The 20,291-nt window shown below is 52.4% G+C and overlaps 1 protein-coding gene across 1 annotated transcript in view; it reads left to right on the top strand.

Annotated features, from left to right (window-relative positions):
* MAEA (macrophage erythroblast attacher, E3 ubiquitin ligase) overlaps window positions 1-20,291 on the top strand; it is a 497,771-nt gene that overhangs the window by 283,755 nt on the left and 193,725 nt on the right. The window contains exon 5 of the mRNA XM_086964234.1: window positions 9,540-9,616. Coding sequence (XP_086820360.1) covers window positions 9,540-9,616 — 77 coding nt within the window. The remainder of the gene's footprint in view (window positions 1-9,539; window positions 9,617-20,291) is intronic.

Genomic DNA, 20,291 nt, shown 5'->3' with positions numbered 1-20,291 from the left:
CACCCACCCCAGTCCCGGTTAATTCTCCCACCCGCCCACCCCAGTCCCGGTTAATTCTCCCACCCGCCCACCCCAGTCCCGGTTAATTCTCCCACCCGCCCGCCCCGTCCCAGATAATTCTCCCACCCGCCCGCCCCGTCCCAGATAATTCTCCCACCCGCCCGCCCCGTCCCAGATAATTCTCCCGCCCGCCCGGTCACAATTTAATTCTCCCACCGGCCGCCCCTTCCCAGTTAATTCTCCCACCCGCCCACCCCAGTCCCAGTTAATTCTCCCACCCGCCCACCCCAGTCCCAGTTAATTCTCCCACCCGCCCACCCCAGTCCCAGTTAATTCTCCCACCCGCCCACCCCAGTCCCAGTTAATTCTCCCACCCGCCCGCCCCGTCCCAGATAATTCTCCCGCCCGCCCGGTCACAATTTAATTCTCCCACCGGCCGCCCCTTCCCAGTTAATTCTCCCACCCGCCCACCCCAGTCCCAGTTAATTCTCCCACCCGCCCACCCCAGTCCCAGTTAATTCTCCCACCCGCCCACCCCAGTCCCAGTTAATTCTCCCACCCGCCCACCCCAGTCCCAGTTAATTCTCCCACCCGCCCACCCCAGTCCCAGTTAATTCTCCCACCCGCCCACCCCAGTCCCAGTTAATTCTCCCACCCGCCCACCCCAGTCCCAGTTAATTCTCCCACCCGCCCTCCCCAGTCCCAGTTAATTCTCCCACCCGCCCTCCCCAGTCCCAGTTAATTCTCCCACCCGCCCATCCCCGGTCCCAGTTAATTCTCCCACCCGCCCATCCCCGGTCCCAGTTAATTCTCCCACCCGCCCACCCCAGTCCCAGTTAATTCTCCCACCCGCCCGGTCCCAGCTAATTCACGTCCCAGATAATTCTCCCACCCGCCCACCCCAGTCCCAGTTAATTCTCCCACCCGCCCACCCCAGTCCCAGTTAATTCTCCCACCCGCCCACCCCAGTCCCAGTTAATTCTCCCACCCGCCCTCCCCAGTCCCAGTTAATTCTCCCACCCGCCCTCCCCAGTCCCAGTTAATTCTCCCACCCGCCCATCCCCGGTCCCAGTTAATTCTCCCACCCGCCCATCCCCGGTCCCAGTTAATTCTCCCACCCGCCCACCCCAGTCCCAGTTAATTCTCCCACCCGCCCGGTCCCAGCTAATTCACGTCCCAGATAATTCTCCCACCCGCCCGCCCCGTCCCAGATAATTCTCCCACCCGCCCGCCCCGTCCCAGATAATTCTCCCACCCGCCCGCCCCGTCCCAGGTAATTCTCCCACCCGCCCTCCCCGTCCCAGATAATTCTCCCACCCGCCCGCCCCGTCCCAGATAATTCGAGCACCCGCCCCAGATAATTCTCCCGCCCGCCCGCCCCGTCCCAGTTAATTCTTCCGCCCGCCCGCCCCGTCCCAGTTAATTCTTCCACCCGCCCACGCCGTCCCAGTTAATTCTCCCACCCGCCCAACCCGTCCCAGTTAATTCTCCCACCCACCCGCCCTTTCCCAGTGAATTCTCCCACCCGCCCGCCCTTTCCCAGTTAATTCTCCCACCCGCCCGCCCTTTCCCAGTTAATTCTCCCACCCGCCCGCCCTTTCCCAGTTATTTCTCCCACCCGCCCGCCCTTTCCCGGTTAATTCTCCCACCCTCCCACCCCAGTCCCAGTTAGTTCTCCCACCCTCCCACCCCAGTCCCAGTTGATTCTCCCACCCGCCCGCCCAGTCTCAGTTAATTCTCCCACCCGCGCGCACAGTCAATTCTCCCGCCCAGTCCCAGTTAATTCACCCACCCTCCCACCCCATCCCAGTTAATTCTCCCACCCGCCCACCCCGTCCCAGTTAATTCTCCCACCCGCCCACCCCGACCCAGTTAATTCTACCACCCGCCCACCCCGACCCAGTTAATTCTCCCACCCGCCCGCCCCAGTCCCAGTTAATTCTCCCACCCGCCCGCCCCAGTCCCAGTTAATTCTCCCACCCGCCCGCCCCAGTCCCAGTTAATTCTCCCACCCGCCCGCCCCAGTCCCAGTTAATTCTCCCACCCGCCCGCCCAGTCTCAGTTAATTCTCCCACCCGCCCGCCCAGTCTCAGTTAATTCTCCCACCCGCCCGCCGAGTCTGTTAATTCTCCCACCCGCCCGCACAGTCAATTCTCCCGCCCAGTCCCAGTTAATTCTCCCACCCTCCCACCCTCCCACCCCATCCCAGTTAATTCTCCCACCCGCCCACCCCGTCCCAGTTAATTCTCCCACCCGCCCACCCCGACCCAGTTAATTCTCCCACCCGCCCACCCCGTCCCAGTTAATTCTCCCACCCTCCCACCCCGTCCCAGTTAATTCTCCCACCCTCCCACCCCGTCCCAGTTAATTCTCCCACCCTCCCACCCCGTCCCAGTTAATTCTCCCACCCTCCCACCCCGTCCCAGTTAATTCTCCCACCCTCCCACCCCGTCCCAGTTAATTCTCCCACCCTCCCACCCCGTCCCAGTTAATTCTCCCACCCTCCCACCCCGTCCCAGTTAATTCTCCCACCCGCCCACCCCGTCCCAGTTAATTCTCCCACCTGCCCACCCCGTCCCAGTTAATTCTCCAACCCGCCCACCCCGTCCCAGTTAATTCTCCAACCCGCCCACCCCGTCCCAGTTAATTCTTCCACCCGCCCACGCTGTCCCAGTTAATTCTCCCACCCGCCCAACCCGTCCCAGTTAATTCTCCCACCCGCCCGCCCTTTCCCAGTGAATTCTCCCACCCGCCCGCCCTTTCCCGGTGAATTCTCCCACCCGCCCGCCCTTTCCCAGTTAATTCTTCCACCCGCCCGCCCTTTCCCAGTTAATTCTCCCACCCGCCCGCCCTTTCCCAGTTAATTCTCCCACCCGCCCGCCCTTTCCCAGTTAATTCTCCCACCCTCCCACCCCGTCCCAGTTAGTTCTCCACCCGCCCACCCCAGTCCCAGTTAGTTTTCCCACCCGCCCACCCCAGTCCCAGTTGGTTCTCCCACCCGCCCACCCCAGTCCCAGTTGATTCTCCCACCCGCCCACCCCAGTCCCAGTTGATTCTCCCACCCGCCCACCCCAGTCCCAGTTGATTCTCCCACCCGCCCGCCCCGTCCCAGTTAATTCTCCCACCCACCCGCCCCGTCCCAGTTAATTCAGTCGTCCCAGTTAATTCTCCCACCCGCCCACCCCAGTCAATTCTCCCACACCGTCCCAGTTAATTCACGTCCCATTTAATTCTCCCACCCGTCCACCCCATCCCAGTTAATTCTCCCGCCCAGTCCCAGTTAATTCTCCCACCCCGTCCCAGTTAATTCTCCCACCCGCCTGCCCAGTCCCAGTTAATTCTCCCACCCAGTCCCAGTTAATTCTCCAACCCCGTCCCAGTTAATTCACGTCCCAGTTAATTCTCCCACCCGCCCACCCGTCCCAGTTAATTCTCCCACCCGCCCACCCCGTCCCAGTTAATTCTCCCACCCGCCCACCCCGTCCCAGTTAATTCTCCCACCCGCCCACCCCGTCCCAGTTAATTCTCCCACCCGCCCACCCCGTCCCAGTTAATTCTCCCACCCGCCCACCCCGTCCCAGTTAATTCTCCCACCCGCCCACCCCGTCCCAGTTAATTCTCCCACCCGCCCACCCCGTCCCAGTTAATTCTCCCACCCCAGTCCTAGTTAATTCTCCCACCCCATTCCCAGTTAATTCTCCCACCCACCCACCCCAGTCCCAGTTAATTCTCCCACCCGCCCACCCCAGTCCCAGTTAATTCTCCCACCCGCCCACCCCAGTCCCAGTTAATTTTCCCACCCGCCCACCCCAGTCCCAGTTAATTTTCCCACCCGCCCACCCCAGTCCCAGTTACTTCTCCCACCCGCCCACCCCAGTCCCAGTTAATTCGCCCACCCCAGTCCCAGTTAATTCAAGTCAATTCTCCCACCCGCCCACCCCAGTCCCGGTTAATTCTCCCACCCGCCCACCCCAGTCCCGGTTAATTCTCCCACCCGCCCACCCCAGTCCCGGTTAATTCTCCCACCCGCCCACCCCAGTCCCGGTTAATTCTCCCACCCGCCCACCCCAGTCCCGGTTAATTCTCCCACCCGCCCACCCCAGTCCCGGTTAATTCTCCCACCCGCCCACCCCAGTCCCGGTTAATTCTCCCACCCGCCCACCCCAGTCCCGGTTAATTCTCCCACCCGCCCACCCCAGTCCCGGTTAATTCTCCGACCCGCCCACCCCAGTCCCGGTTAATTCTCCCACCCGCCCACCCCAGTCCCGTTTAATTCTCCCACCCGCCCACCCCAGTCCTAGTTAATTCTCCCACCCGCCCACCCCAGTCCTAGTTAATTCTCCCACCCGCCCACCCCAGTCCTAGTTAATTCTCCCACCCGCCCACCCCAGTCCTAGTTAATTCACGCACCCGCCCACCCCAGTCCTAGTTAATTCACGCACCCGCCCACCCCAGTCCTAATGCATTCTCCCACCCGCCCACCCCAGTCCCAGTTAATTCTCCCACCCGCCCACCCCAGTCAATTCTCCCACCCGCCCACCCCAGTCCCAGTTAATTCTCCAACCCGCCCACCCCGTCCCAGTTAATTATCCAACCCGCCCACCCCGTCCCAGTTAATTCTTCCACCCGCCCACGCCGTCCCAGTTAATTCTCCCACCCGCCCAACCCGTCCCAGTTAATTCTCCCACCCGCCCGCCCTTTCCCAGTGAATTCTCCCACCCGCCCGCCCTTTCCCAGTTAATTCTCCCACCCGCCCGCCCTTTCCCAGTTAATTCTCCCACCCGCCCGCCCTTTCCCAGTTAATTCTCCCACCTGCCCACCCCAGACACATTTGGTTCTCCCACCCGCCCACCCCAGTCCCAGTTGGTTCTCCCACCCGCCCACCCCAGTCCCAGTTGGTTCTCCCACCCGCCCACCCCAGTCCCAGTTGGTTCTCCCACCCGCCCACCCCAGTCCCAGTTGGTTCTCCCACCCGCCCGCCCCAGTCCCAGTTGGTTCTCCCACCCGCCCGCCCCAGTCCCAGTTGGTTCTCCCACCCGCCCGCCCCAGTCCCAGTTGATTCTCCCACCCGCCCGCCCCGTCCCAGTTAATTCTCCCACCCGCCCGCCCCGTCCCAGTTAATTCTCCCACCCACCCGCCCCGTCCCAGTTAATTCAGTCGTCCCAGTTAATTCTCCCACCCGCCCACCCCAGTCAATTCTCCCACACCGTCCCAGTTAATTCACGTCCCATTTAATTCTCCCACCCGTCCACCCCATCCCAGTTAATTCTCCCGCCCAGTCCCAGTTAATTCTCCCACCCCGTCCCAGTTAATTCTCCCACCCGCCTGCCCAGTCCCAGTTAATTCTCCCACCCAGTCCCAGTTAATTCTCCAACCCCGTCCCCGTTAATTCACGTCCCAGTTAATTCTCCCACCCGTCCCAGTTAATTCTCCCACCCGCCCACCCCGTCCCAGTTAATTCTCCCACCCGCCCACCCCGTCCCAGTTAATTCAACCTCCCAGTCCACCCCGTCCCAGTTAATTCTCCCACCCGCCCACCCCATCCCAGTTAATTCTCCCACCCGCCCACCCCGTCCCAGTTAATTCTCCCACCCGCCCACCCCGTCCCAGTTAATTCTCCCACCCGCCCACCCCGTCCCAGTAAATTCTCCCACCCGCCCACCCCGTCCCAGTAAATTCTCCCACCCGCCCACCCCGTCCCAGTTAATTCTCCCACCCGCCCACCCCGTCCCAGTTAATTCTCCCACCCGCCCACCCCGTCCTAGTTAATTCTCCCACCCCAGTCAATTCTCCCACCCCAGTCAATTCTCCCACCCGCCCACCCCAGTCCCAGTTAATTCTCCCACCCGCCCACCCCAGTCCCAGTTAATTCTCCCACCCGCCCACCCCAGTCCCAGTTAATTCTCCCACCCGCCCACCCCAGTCCCAGTTAATTCGCCCACCCCAGTCCCAGTTAATTCTCCCACCCGCCCACCCCAGTCCCAGTTAATTCTCCCACCCGCCCACCCCAGTCCCAGTTAATTCTCCCACCCGCCCACCCCAGTCCCAGTTAATTCTCCCACCCGCCCACCCCAGTCCCAGTTCATTCTCCCACCCGCCCACCCCAGTCCCAGTTCATTCTCCCACCCGCCCACCCCAGTCCCAGTTCATTCTCCCACCCGCCCACCCCAGTCCCAGTTCATTCTCCCACCCGCCCACCCCAGTCCCAGTTCATTCTCCCACCCGCCCACCCCAGTCCCAGTTCATTCTCCCACCCGCCCACCCCAGTCCCAGTTCATTCTCCCACCCGCCCACCCCAGTCCCAGTTCATTCTCCCACCCGCCCACCCCAGTCCCAGTTCATTCTCCCACCCGCCCACCCCAGTCCCAGTTCATTCTCCCACCCGCCCACCCCAGTCCCAGTTCATTCTCCCACCCGCCCACCCCAGTCCCAGTTCATTCTCCCACCCGCCCACCCCAGTCCCAGTTCATTCTCCCACCCGCCCACCCCAGTCCCAGTTCATTCTCCCACCCGCCCACCCCAGTCCCAGTTCATTCTCCCACCCGCCCACCCCAGTCCCAGTTCATTCTCCCACCCGCCCACCCCAGTCCCAGTTCATTCTCCCACCGCCCACCCCAGTCCCAGATCATTCTCCCACCCGCCCACCCCAGTCCCAGTTCATTCTCCCACCCGCCCACCCCAGTCCCAGTTCATTCTCCCACCCGCCCACCCCAGTCCCAGTTCATTCTCCCACCCGCCCACCCCAGTCCCAGTTCATTCTCCCACCCGCCCACCCCAGTCCCAGTTCATTCTCCCACCCGCCCACCCCTGTCCCAGTTCATTCTCCCACCCGCCCACCCCTGTCCCAGTTCATTCTCCCACCCGCCCACCCCAGTCCCAGTTCATTCTCCCACCCGCCCACCCCAGTCCCAGTTCATTCACCCACCCGCCCACCCCAGTCCCAGTTCATTCACCCGCCCACCCCAGTCCCAGTTCATTCACCCGCCCACCCCAGTCCCAGTTCATTCTCCCATCCGCCCACCCCAGTCCCAGTTAATTCTCCCGCCCGCCCACCCCAGTCCCAGTTAATTCTCCCATCCGCCCACCCCAGTCCCAGTTAATTCTCCCATCCGCCCACCCCAGTCCTAGTTAATTCTCCCACCCGCCCACCCCAGTCCTAGTTAATTCTCCCACCCGCCCACCCCAGTCCTAGTTAATTCTCCCACCCGCCCACCCCAGTCCTAGTTAATTCTCCCATCCGCCCACCCCAGTCCCAGTTCATTCTCCCACCCGCCCACCCCAGTCCCAGTTCATTCTCCCACCCGCCCACCCCAGTCCCAGTTCATTCTCCCAACCGCCCACCCCAGTCCCAGTTCATTCTCCCACCCGCCCACCCCAGTCCCAGTTCATTCTCCCGCCCGCCCACCCCAGTCCCAGTTCATTCTCCCGCCCGCCCACCCCAGTCCCAGTTCATTCTCCCGCCCGCCCACCCCAGTCCCAGTTAATTCTCCCACCCGCCCACCCCAGTCCCAGTTAATTCTCCCGCCCGCCCACCCCAGTCCCAGTTAATTCTCCCGCCCGCCCACCCCAGTCCCAGTTAATCCTCCCGCCCGCCCACCCCAGTCCAAGTTAATCCTCCCGCCCGCCCACCCCAGTCCCAGTTAATCCTCCCGCCCGCCCACCCCAGTCCCAGTTAATCCTCCCGCCCGCCCACCCCAGTCCCAGTTAATCCTCCCGCCCGCCCACCCCAGTCCCAGTTAATCCTCCCGCGCGCCCACCCCAGTCCCAGTTAATCCTCCCGCGCGCCCACCCCAGTCCCAGATAATTCTCCCGCCCGCCCGCCCCGTCCCAGATAATTCTCCCGCCCGCCCGCCCCGTCCCAGATAATTCTCCCACCCGCCCCGTCCCAGGTAATTCTCCCACCCGCCCGCCCCGTCCCAGGTAATTCTCCCACCCGCCCGCCCCGTCCCAGGTAATTCTCCCACCCGCCCGCCCCGTCCCAGGTAATTCTCCCACCCGCCCGCCCCGTCCCAGTTAATTCTCCCACCCGCCCGCCCCGTCCCAGTTAATTCTCCCACCCGCCCGCCCCGTCCCAGATAATTCTCCCACCCGCCCGCCCCGTCCCAGATAATTCTCCCACCCGCCCGCCCGGTCCCAATTTAATTCTCCCACCCGCCAGCCCGGTCCCAATTTAATTCTCCCACCCGCCCGCCCCAGTCCCAGTTAATTCTCCCACCCGCCCGCGTCCCAGTTAATTCTCCCACCCGCCCCCCCCAGTCCCAGTTAATTCTCCCACCCGCCCCCCCCAGTCCCAGTTAATTCTCCCACCCGCCCGCCCCAGTTAATTCTCCCACCCGCCCGCCCCAGTCCCAGTTAATTCTCCCACGCGCCCACCCCAGTCCCAGTTAATTCTCCTACGCGCCCACCCCAGTCCCAGTTAATTCTCCCACCCGCCCACCCCGTCCCAGTTAATTCTCCCACCCGCCCACCCCGTCCCAGTTAATTCTCCCACCCGCCCACCCCGTCCCAGTTAATTCTCCCACCCGCCCACCCCAATCCCAGTTAATTCTCCCACCCGCCCACCCCAGTCCCAGTTAATTCTCCCACCCGCCCACCCCAGTCCCAGTTAATTCTCCCACCCGCCCACCCCAGTCCCAGTTAATTCTCCTACCCGCCCACCCCAGTCCCAGTTAATTCTCCCACCCGCCCACCCCAGTCCCAGTTAATTCTCCCACCCGCCCACCCCAGTCCCAGTTAATTCTCCCACCCGCCCACCCCAGTCCCAGTTAATTCTCCCACCCGCCCACCCCAGTCCCAGTTAATTCTCCCACCCGCCCACCCCAGTCCCAGTTAATTCTCCCACCCGCCCACCCCAGTCCCAGTTAATTCTCCCACCCGCCCACCCCAGTCCCAGTTAATTCTCCCACCCGCCCACCCCAGTCCCAGTTAATTCTCCCACCCGCCCACCCCAGTCCCAGTTAATTCTCCCACCCGCCCACCCCAGTCCCACATGTGCACTGTAGACCCAGCAATCCAACAGCTGTGAAACAGTCTGGAGATTGCTGGCACAGGCCACCCAGACTCAAAATGAACCCTGGTTTAGCATGCTCCAACCAATCCTGGAGCTTCGCTCATGGTGATGAGAGTAGCTCCAGGATTGGTTGGATCACGTTCCACTGAGCAGGAAGGGAAGTCCTTCCCTTTCCTGCTCATGGACAACCAGGCAGAGCCTGCTCATGCTTCCGCTCTATATTATGGTGAGTTGTGCGCCATTGCACCCCGCCATAATTTATTAATGCTAGCCACCATTGACCCCTTGTGTGGTGTTTTAGTGCAAGCGTGTTTGTTAATATATAACTATATTAGGGAAGCTCCTTCACTATACTTGGCTGCTGAAGGTAATTTGTGTAGGATTGCAATAATCTGAATACGTTACGTTTTTACACAGTTTACTTAATTTATAAAGAAATCAATTGTGATTGTTGAGCATTGCACTCAGTGATAGCTGCATAGAAAAACAAGTGACTTTAACTGGCAACTTTTTGTTTTTATTCTTTCAGAGCTGTCTGGAGTTCAGTCTTAGAATCCAGGAGTTTATCGAACTAATACGACAAAACAAGAGACTGGATGCTGTGAGGTAAGAGAAGATACATTAATATCTATATTTAATATATAATTCAAGTGTATAGCTAATGAGCTCCGTACTCTTGTCACCTAAGTATTCAAACAGCTTGTACGAGCTTTCTCTTCACATTCTTTGCTTCTGCAAGGTCTGCATAGCAGAATAAATACCCGAACTTTGAATCAGCCTCATTGCATACTTGCGCTAGCAATTCATCCTTCAGAGTTCCTCCTGCCCAGTAAGAGTGATTCCAGTAGGTGCATGGAGCCAACTTTGGGACCATTGAGCCCCTCAATGCCTGGTCGAGTTGACAATCACTTGCAAAAAGGTTTGCAGAAGACATTAGTTTAATGACCCAAGTGGCAGAGCAGAGCAGTCTCATTGGACATGGGTTGAGAATGGTGTTTGGCAATAGTCAATGAAAGCAGGGATACCCTTCAGCCCACTAATTACTGAATGTTCAGTTAGTGCTGCTGCACGTTCTAAAAAGAAAAGTATTTTAATATTCATAAAGCTGTATACTGCACATAAAATGAAAGCTAAGACCGAAAATCAAAACTCTCTAGCCCAGTGATTATTAACCTTTTGACCTCTGTCGACCCATCCGTAATCATTACTAGAACCCAGGGTCGCTCACTGAGACACTATTAGAATCCGGGTACCCCCTCTAAATCATTACTGGAGGCCTAAGTATGTTCAATGATTTGAAGCATAAAATACACAAAAATTACACAGACAAGCTTTGATCGAATAAATGATTGAATATTTAATTCACAAACCACTATAAGAAAATAATCAAAATTCTAATTGTAATGGGGAGGTTGGAACATTTTATATATTCATTTGAGGTCACTCATCGTCTATAATAAATTCTGTTTCATAGACTTGCACTGCTGCCATGAATCAGTTGGAGGATACTAACTTGAGTATTAACGTTCAAATTCCTTCACGTTTACAGAACGTTTAAAATTTCTCAGTTGTACATTTGCTTCTTTATTTATGTACATTTTTCTCCTCATTTAATATTATTTAATATTCTAAGCAGATGTGGACTCCCTGAGAAGGCTTCGCAGGGGTCCCTGGGCCATGGGTTAAGAACAACTGCTCTAGCCTCTTTCTAGCCAAAGAATTGAGTCCATGAGCTATTAGAGCATTTAGGAGAAGGTGCGATAGATGTACTTATAATAGAGATGTATGGCCACTGCTACTATATTGCTGATATTTGTACTGTGCAAATGTCTGCATGATTGTCTCACTAGAGCTGCTTCTCTGTGACTCGCGAAGCACCTCCGGCATGATGCAGAAACTACAAACCAGTTTGGATTCTGCAGTGCATGAAGCACTAGTCGCATGCTTTTGAAGCACACCCCTGAAGAACAGAAGCCTTGCATCCTACCTCACCAGCAACAGTCTAGCAACCACTTGTTCTAGTCACTACTTTTTCAGGGAAATGCATTAATTTGTTTAATGAGTTAAAAAGTTGTGCATCGCTTTGAAGGCTTCAGCGTGTTGGAAGGTATCTATGCCTTCACCCACATGCAACTGAGGTCCCGAAACATTGCCTATTACCCAACCTGGTGAGATATTCTCTCCCAGACTTGTCGATGTGGATCATAAACACAAAAGAAGGTGAAGGGGCAGCGTTCAGTGTCTGAGACCGACTACCGGCGCAGTCCATGTTAGTCCACAATGTTGGAAGACTAAGGAAGGGCACCAGGATCCCAATACTTTTGATGTTTCTAAAGTGCAGCATCTCTGAAATAAATAGTCGCTATTGGATTTTTCCCATGCCTGGAGTGGCCACAAAATCATGTACACTGACTCTGCTGACAGGGAGGCTAAGGCAGTGTTACAGACCAAGGTTTGAATCTCTGATATTTTCGATAGGAGGCCTAGGAGGTTATGGAGAGAAGACTAGAGGCACACACTGTTTTCCCTGAAGCACTTGTGTGATCATGGACAAGTGGGGTTCACATTGTGCTGCAACCTTGGTCAATGCATACAGTTGGTGGTAATTCTCCTTCACCTTTGGGATCTGATGAAATTCTATGTGTCCCCGCCCACTCCCAGCCCCACAGGGCAAGAGATCACACAGACCTCACATTAACTGCTAAAGGTCCTCACACATCTGAGCTCCTCATAGGCTGGAACTTCTGTGCATAATGCAGTTCAGTAACCCAGTCCCAGCAGTTACGGCACTTCTCCCCAGGAAGTTCAGCAGCCATTGCAGCAGGAAACTAGAACCAGACTCAGTCATTAGTCTGGTTCCAGGGCAGTCGTCAGTAGACTGTGGAACTCAGCAAATGCTCAACTGTACTGGAGTACACTCGGTCAATGAGGGCTCTTGGAACAGAGTAGTGGTCAAGCTGACCAGCTTTTATCCCTGGTGATATTCAGTCAGCACTCTGTTATATTTCAGATTTTTAGGAGTCTCCTCAAATCAGTATTGCATCCTCGCAACATGATTAGCTCTTGCCAGGGCCATGGACAACAGGTGTCTTTTCTGAGCTGATTCCAGTTATCTCGTATGTATATGAGAAATCAGCCCACACATCCGACTATTTTCTGTGTAAATGCACATTGGTCAGGGTATCTGAAGGCAAACTACAAAGGAGCAATATGATATTGCCACCATCAAGGAGCTGTAACCATCCCCAGTAGGGTACTGGTTGAGGGAAAGGAATGTTGAAGGAGCAGCCTCCGAGGTATTCCGAGTCCTAGACCGCCTTGCACAGAGCCCACCACTAACTTAGTTGCCGTGTGTACACAGAAAAGCCGAAGAGAAAGAACAATAAGGTGAGGAAGGGCCTAAGGGAGTTTAAAGACCATACAGAGACACATTCCCTAACTGAACATATGAAACACAAAAGTGTCAAAGGGTCTATACACAAAGTCTATGTGTGGTACATTAAACTAAAGAAGTCTGTGTCAACTCATCCAAAAACTATGAAGAAACATAGATAAGTAACCTGTGATCCCTAACAGGATACCCATCAGTCACCACTCGGAACCGCCCTTCATCATTTGGGATTCCTGTTAACTATATAATAAGTACACTACCAGTTAAGGTGGAAGGTCAGATGTTGTAACCTCTTGTAAACCTGGTAGTGACTAATATGGTTTAGAGTGTCATAAACTACCCATCAATAAAAATAAGAATGAGGGTGACTGATTTGCAGTGCTAGTGAGGAAAAGTGTGCTTGGTGAAAATAAAATTGGGTGAGGGAGCAGGAATGAAAATAATTTTATTCTGTTTTATGCTCGCTCCACCAATATTAAAAGAGCAGCAAAGGTAGATTTAACAAATATCTACCTAGATGTAAAAATGGTCAACATGTTTCAGCAAATTAAAGGGACTAAAGAGTCCATTGCTTTCATCAAGACCTGGATATTCAATAGTGCTACTGCAAAAGTGTTGTGAAGTATTAAAAAGTGACGGCTCGGAAGGCGGCGAAGAGGTACCGACGGAGAGAGCGGTGCTTCCCTCATTTCCTGAGCCGTTGCCAGGCGGGGTGGAGCCCTCTGCTTCGACTACAAGGTGACATACAAAACATCTGCGAGTAAAGACTACACCTAGGAACTCAGGTGATCTTTTTTCATGTTGCAGCTGGTTTAATATGTAGTCACTTTTCCACACAGAAAAGCCAACATGGATTCCTTCCTGCACTCGGTCACACTTGTACCCAGCTTACAATCTCATCCTGCACCACATACAGTGCACATACAACTTTCATTAGTAACTCACACGTATGGCTGTAATAGACCCTTGCTAAGAGAGAATAGCATCACCTTTTAAGACCGTGGAAGTCAGTGAGTATCTGTCCCTGAAAGAAGTAGGTAAGAGGCCTGCCTGTTCCTTCACTACACATTACACTCCTACTAAAGCTAGAGCCACAAAGCAAGGGTAGAGAATGGAGTAGCCACTGTGCCAAGGAAGGGGGCCAGCTGGGATGCCCATCTCGTGCTCAGAGCATTGCTGTCCGTGTGACAGGAAGGCAGCACCCGTGAGGTTGCGTGATTGGCAGGCTCCCTGCCATAGCTAGGACGGGGGGCATACCCTCCAGACCCATGCAGGGGCCCAACACCTTGCTCTGGGTATTTCCAGAGAGGGATGTCCTCATGCCTATGACCTTGGTTTTGAAGCCAGGGTAGGTAGCCCCAGGAATGTAATTCGGTTTTCTTGAGATATTCGTGCTCAGCGATTGAGGCCCGGTTGAATTCCTTCATGCTGGTCACTAGGAATGCATAAGGTCATTTGGGGGTCGCAGACTTGCGCAAAGCTGCTCTTGCTGCATAGGAAGCCCGAGCAAGCAGAAGAAGCCCATGATTACACTTGAATCTCAACCCTTATATTAGGTCACGTAGCTAAAATGATGCGGACCTTGGAGACTTGCTGGATTCCGACATAGATCCCTTTAATTAAGACGGGCATGAAGGGAGAGGATGGCTAAAGTATATGAGCAACAGATCAATGCATGTGAAGGCAGTGCACAATATGTTCCTGAAAACTGCTTTCCGAGTCATAGATATTTGCACTGAGTCCGATGTAGCTGCTGTGGGGTCAGTGGCAGAGGATTGAAACGCGTCTGATTTGCCTAAATACGGGAATCACAGCCTTCCTGTACAAACCGCACAGCTCGAGCCAATGATCATCCTGGCCGATACCTAAGCACGTTTGACAAAACATGACCCCGTGGCTGTGGGATGTGTTCCGCAGGATGCAAACCTCCAGCTCTTCTCGGGGCGGCAGCAAGTGATGGTTGCATCTGCGCATTCTGGACCCAGGAAGCCACAGCCATTACATTCTACACGGTCCGCACGAAACCTCTTTGTAGCCAAATTATATATCGACCTCCTTTCACGGTAGAACATTTTTCTGATACTTCTGCGGAATTCTTCCTCGCAGTCCTGCGCCGCGCGGTGTCGTTTTCCTCCAATCTGCTCTGTCTGTTTTCTTTCCATCCGAATGCATTGGTCAGCTGCTCTTTCTTTAATGCTTCGAGTGTTTTTGTGGCTATAAAGAGCTCGCAGTCGCTGCTTGTGAATAAAGCGTTGGTGTGTTTCTCATAGCTCTTGGCATGGCGCCTCTTTTTCTGCCTTTATGATGAGCGTGCTGTGGCAAGTGCCTGCAGCAGGATTCTTTCAGCGTCGTGTCCACGGTGCAATAAATAGGTCAGGAATCCATTAATAAGCACAGAAAGCGTCTGTTTACCAAGCGGCTTCCTGTACAAGTGCCCCTGCCAGCGCCGACATTTTGTGGAAACGCAGCTGGTGTTTAAATAATTTTGAAAGCTCTGCCCGCTGCCTGCTGTTAAAGTTCTCAAGTGAAAGATCTGCTTTTAGGAACCCATTGATGTGAGCAGCCCCATTCCCCTCACCGCCCCCTCACCAAAAGGAATGCCACGTTAGAGCTTTAGGTCCTAGAAAATAGAATTTGTGTATTTTGAAGAGCTGTGCTCTTACATTTTTGTCAAATAAGTGGCAGAAAACAGGTTTACAGAACATTCTTGTACAGGGCCGGCGTTAGTGTTTGTGGGCCTAGTGCGACACGTTTTGTTGGCGCCCCGCCACCACAAACTGCTTTTTTTTTTAAGCGGAGCTCTATGGTTTTCACCATCACATAATAAAGATATAGGGCAGATGTAGGTAAAGTACATTTACCGATTCTAAAATACCGAATTTTACCGATTCAGTATTTTAGAAAAGGTAAATGCTATGTGGCAAAAAAATCGGTAAACATTACCAAATCAGTAAGATTCGGTATTTACCGAATCGGTATTTACTGATTCGGTAATTGCCATTCATTCCTATGCAATTACCGAATCGGTAAATACCGATTTGGTAAAATGGGATAAAACATTCAAGGGTGCCAGGGTATCACTTTGACACCCTGTTTTAGCCCTTAATCGTGCTTGTGTGCAGATGTGGCACATATATGTCTGCCACATGGCGCAGTTGAAAATGCACAGATTTGAATTCGTTATTTACCACCAACTTATAGTTGGTGGTAAATAACGAATCCTAAAATGGGAAAAGCACTAATTTGAGTGCTCTCTACATTGCAAATTCGGTAACTTACTGATTCGGTATTTTAAGGAATTGGTAATTTACTGAATTTGGAATTTAGGGCCACCTATATCTCAGTAGCCTAATACCGTTCGGTAACTGCCGAAATTCGGTAATTTCGGCCGTTACCGACCGGTATTGGGCGACCTACATCTGGCCCTAAGTGTATTAATAAGACTATTTTAACCCTTTCGCTGCTAGGGCTTTTCTCTCAGTAGTGGGCGCATAGACCTCAATAACCTTTTGTCCACATAAGCTATCCAAGTCAAATTTCCATCCTTTTTTTCCAACACCCTGGGTATTCTAAAGGTACACAGGGTTTGTGGATTCCCATAGAGGGGGCCGAGAAATTTGCCAAAATACAGTCACATTTAGTTTTTGGGTGAAAAAAGTGGTGCAGATGAAAGCGTTTTTTTCTTCTTGCAAATGGCATCAACGAAAGGTTTTGTGGTGCTAAAATAACCATCTTCCCAGCTTTAAGGCTTCTTCTAGACTTGATTCAGGAAAGCACATTTTTAGCACCGGTTTGGCATTTTACTGGGAGATAGCACATTTTTGCTATTTGTTTGTGCATTTATCCTCCTTCTAGTTTATGGTTGAAACGAGTATGCAGCCCATGGTCGATTCCGGAAAGCTAGACACTTCTGAAAATTAGACAAGATTCTGAATTCAGCAAGGGATCATTTGTGTAGATCCTTCAAGGTTTACCTATAGTTGAAATAAAAATTATTGAAATGGAGTTTAAAAAAACACCCATTTGTGTCTACTTTTTTATGCAAGCACCCAAGGTTTCAGAATGCTATGTGTGACATTTTCATAATTTCCAATGTAGTTATGAGTGACATTTCAACGACTATGAGTGACACTTTCTCACAAGCAAAATCAAGTATTGAAGACGAGGCAAACAAATAATTAATTGAATTTGATTTGTGTTATTACACATACCAACAATTCAGTGCCAGGCTGGTTACTTATACTAGTACTCACTTTACTGTTCTGTGTTCTTCTGATTGAATGAGCCAGGAAGAGTGAGTGGCACTAGCAGAAAGTCGGTGACTCAGTGCAAGGCAGCTCTAGTTGGCCACCCTTGTAGTAATCAGCTGTCTACTCGGTCCAGGCTACGGCCTGCCGGCCAGCTCATTCCTCTAAGTCCTGCTGTGGCAGCCGCTGCGAACCGGTCAGTGTCCGAAGCTGTCAATCATAACTCTCCATGACGACTGACCCGTCACTGGCTGCACAGCTCCCTCCCTCGGGCTTGGCAAATAATTCAATTGAATGCCGCCGGCATAGATATAATTAGCCTTACAGCATGGGCTGTCGGGCCAGTGCAAGTAACAGTGCTGCGAAACAGCCGAGCACCATGATTGCGGCGGGCTGCTGCGCCTGCAAACCAGTGAGCCGCCGGCCTCCTTCCTCATTGCTGCCCGCTCTCTGGCAGCACTACAGGACAGTGCGGTGATACGGAGCACCACACTGAAATGTGTTAGTCTAACGCCTGATGCGTGGTACTTGGCAGGCCTGCTTTATCTGTAACTTCTTTTTACTATGGGAGATTTTCAAAAGCAGCATATCATTACGTCGCTGGAGCCTTCTTGTTGCGGGATATATAGGGTTTTTAGGTTCCCCTAGAATCATCCGAGATACTCAGAGCCAACAACTGAGCTTCTTAGATGGTTTTTCATTGTGTACTGACTATTGAGCAATTCATATGGTAAATTATAAATAATGGAAAACGAGTATTGAAGGAAACACTACATTTCTGCAATGCACACCGGATACAGAGTTTAGGATCAGTGGTCGTTAGTACATATCTGAATTTATGGGTACCCTTACTGGTATGTGTTTCAGAGAGCATTTTGTATAAAGTCTTCTTCGTTATACACTTGCTTACATTTGAAAGGCACAAACGTAGAGATATTCAATTGGTAATAACAAATGTTCTGCTATTTTGTATTGCCACATGTCTCCTGATAAAAATAGTACCCCGTTTGTGTGACTGTGAATCCAAAACACCCCAAAACGTAACACAAGACCCATCATATGTCACCCAGCAGACTACTTTTTCTTTACAAGGTTGCTAGCTGTGGATTTTGGGTCCCAGATCAGCAGACACCTAGGGAAACCTATGAAACCAGCATATCTTCGAAAACTAGACACATGCAGGAGTCCAAGGTGGGCTGACTTGTGTGGCTCTCACCAGATTTTTTTTTTTTTTTTACCCTAAATCCTGTTCTAAGCTCAGACTTTGCATAAAAAAAAATATTTTCCTTTCATTTCAGTGTTGAAAAGTCATGGAATCTGCAGGCCGATTCCCTACCGCCCAACATGCCCCCAAATCTCCTGAGAAAAACAGTGCTTCAAAAGTGCTCATGAGAAGAAAGAGCTCAAACGCAACATAGACACATACAATTTTTTCATTGAAAACTGATCTATTTTAGCAATGTGGATAGCTGTGGATTTTGGGCCCCAGCTCTGCCAGCACCAAGGGAAACCTACCGAACCAACAGGTTTAAAAAAAATTGATACCTGGGTTGAGTTTAAAGTAGGATGACTTGCATGGCTCTCACCAGGTTTTTCTTAACCAGAATTATGTGCAAAGCTCAAACTTAGTCTAAAAACACATTTTCCTTGCATTTCTGAGAGAAAAAGTCTTGGAACCTGCAGGCTGCCACAGATTTCCTACCAGTCAGTATTCTTTTGTGTGGGTAGGTCAATTGCTAACAACAGCAAAGTGATACAACGTAGACGCATCCCGTCATTCCTGTGAAAAAAATTATGTGTTTTTTGCAATGTGGGTAGCTGTGGATTTTGAACTGCACCGCAGCCGGAACTTATTGAAACCAAACAAACCAGCACATTTTTGAAAACTAGAGACTTGGGGTTGGGGTAGGGAAAGGAGTCCAGGGTGGGGTGATTTGAATTGGCTCTCACCACATTTTTTTTAACCTGGAATCCCATGCAAAGCTCACACTTTGTCTTAAAAACACACTTTACTTGCATTTATATGAGGAAAAGGCCTGGAATCAGCATGGAACCACAAATATTCTTCCATCCAGTCTCCCGAGAAAAACAGTCCCTCACTTATGTGAGAAGGCCAAGTGACTGTGACACGAAAGGGCATGTGTTTATTCAACGTTACATCTTTGTAGGGTATTCTGGGTAAGAAATCATTAGGAGATCCACGCAGCCCACACCTCCCTGGACTCCCCCAGGTGTCTAGTTTTCAGAAATGTTTGGGTTTGAAAGGTTTCCCTAGATGGCTGCCAAGCCCGGGACCAAAAACGCAGATCCCCCCCCCCCCCTGCAAAACCAGGTAGTTTTGTAATAGATAATGTTGATGTCTCAACAATATGTTTTGGGCCCTTCCCTGTCACGTGAACTTTGCCCACCTATACAAGGGAAGTACTCATTTTATCGGGAGACCTGGCTGAATGGTGGTTGATAAAAAAATTTGTGGCGGCCCAGTCATCCCACAACATTTCCAAAATATTTTTTTCAATTTAACAAATTAACAAGGATTTCTGGGTAAGTAAACCTTGTGGGATCCACACAAAACATATCGCATATTATTCCCTTGGTGACTAGTTTCCAAAAAGATGCGAGAGCAGAAGATGCTCACTACAGAGAGCATATGCACTGCCAGTAAAAAGCAAAAAAAAAAACCATTATCACACACCCATCCATTAGTAAATCACAGGGTTGGATTTGGCACAAGGGTAAGTAAATGGTTCACAAAAAAAATTAATCACCAATGATTTTACAAAATAAAATTTTCAAAAAACATTGTTAATAATTTTAACATCAGAATAGAAAACCACTGACTTTGCTGCTCATGAGCTGTAAAGCCACAGCAAGGCACCTACCGCTTTAATTCCCATTCTCACGCTTTTCATGCGTCAGTCGCAGAAAACCATTCACACTGCCAGCTGCTGACCCAACACAATGCAACACTTACATTTACAAACAGCGCCATTCAGAGGCCCATCACTCTTGTACGCCAAAAGGACTTACATACCAAATCACATCACCCAAACATCAAACAACCTACAAACACACCTCAAGCAAGGCAATACACATGCTGGTTACCAGCCATCGCAAACCGCCAGCCCATACACACCAAAACATGCGGGCACACATAGGCCAGGATTAAATGGACACTTAGGGCAATATATACGACTGTCCTTTTACATGCCTCTTGGGACACAGATTCAACACAGATTCTACATCTCCTTTAGGAAAATAATCTTTTGGATGTGGGAGGAATGTAATTAGGAATGTGGCATTCTTTCAATCTAGCCACATCCTCCACCACTTCAACTCTAGAAACACTTGCATACTCTACTATATCAGGCTGCTGAAACTGTATGAAAGTCTTTTTTAGGTCTCGGCTAGTAACGCGCTGAAAGCGCGTTTTCACCAGAGAGCTTTAGTCGGCGTCTCAGCAGTCTGAGAACGCCGAAGTGAGACAAGACCTGGCTGCGCGCAGCGTTTCCCCATAGGATAACGTTGTGCCCGCGGCCAGGTCTTGATTCCACAGCATTGCACGGCAGACCGGATCGCGTCGCGCGCCTCTCTGGAATGCAGGGGGAGTCTGCAGAGGGGCGCGCGGCGCTGATAACAGTTG

The sequence above is a fragment of the Lissotriton vulgaris genome, chromosome 3_2, assembly GCF_964263255.1.
Source record: "Lissotriton vulgaris chromosome 3_2, aLisVul1.2, whole genome shotgun sequence".
NCBI lineage: Eukaryota > Metazoa > Chordata > Amphibia > Caudata > Salamandridae > Lissotriton > Lissotriton vulgaris.
This window is presented reverse-complemented; position numbering and strand designations above follow the sequence as displayed.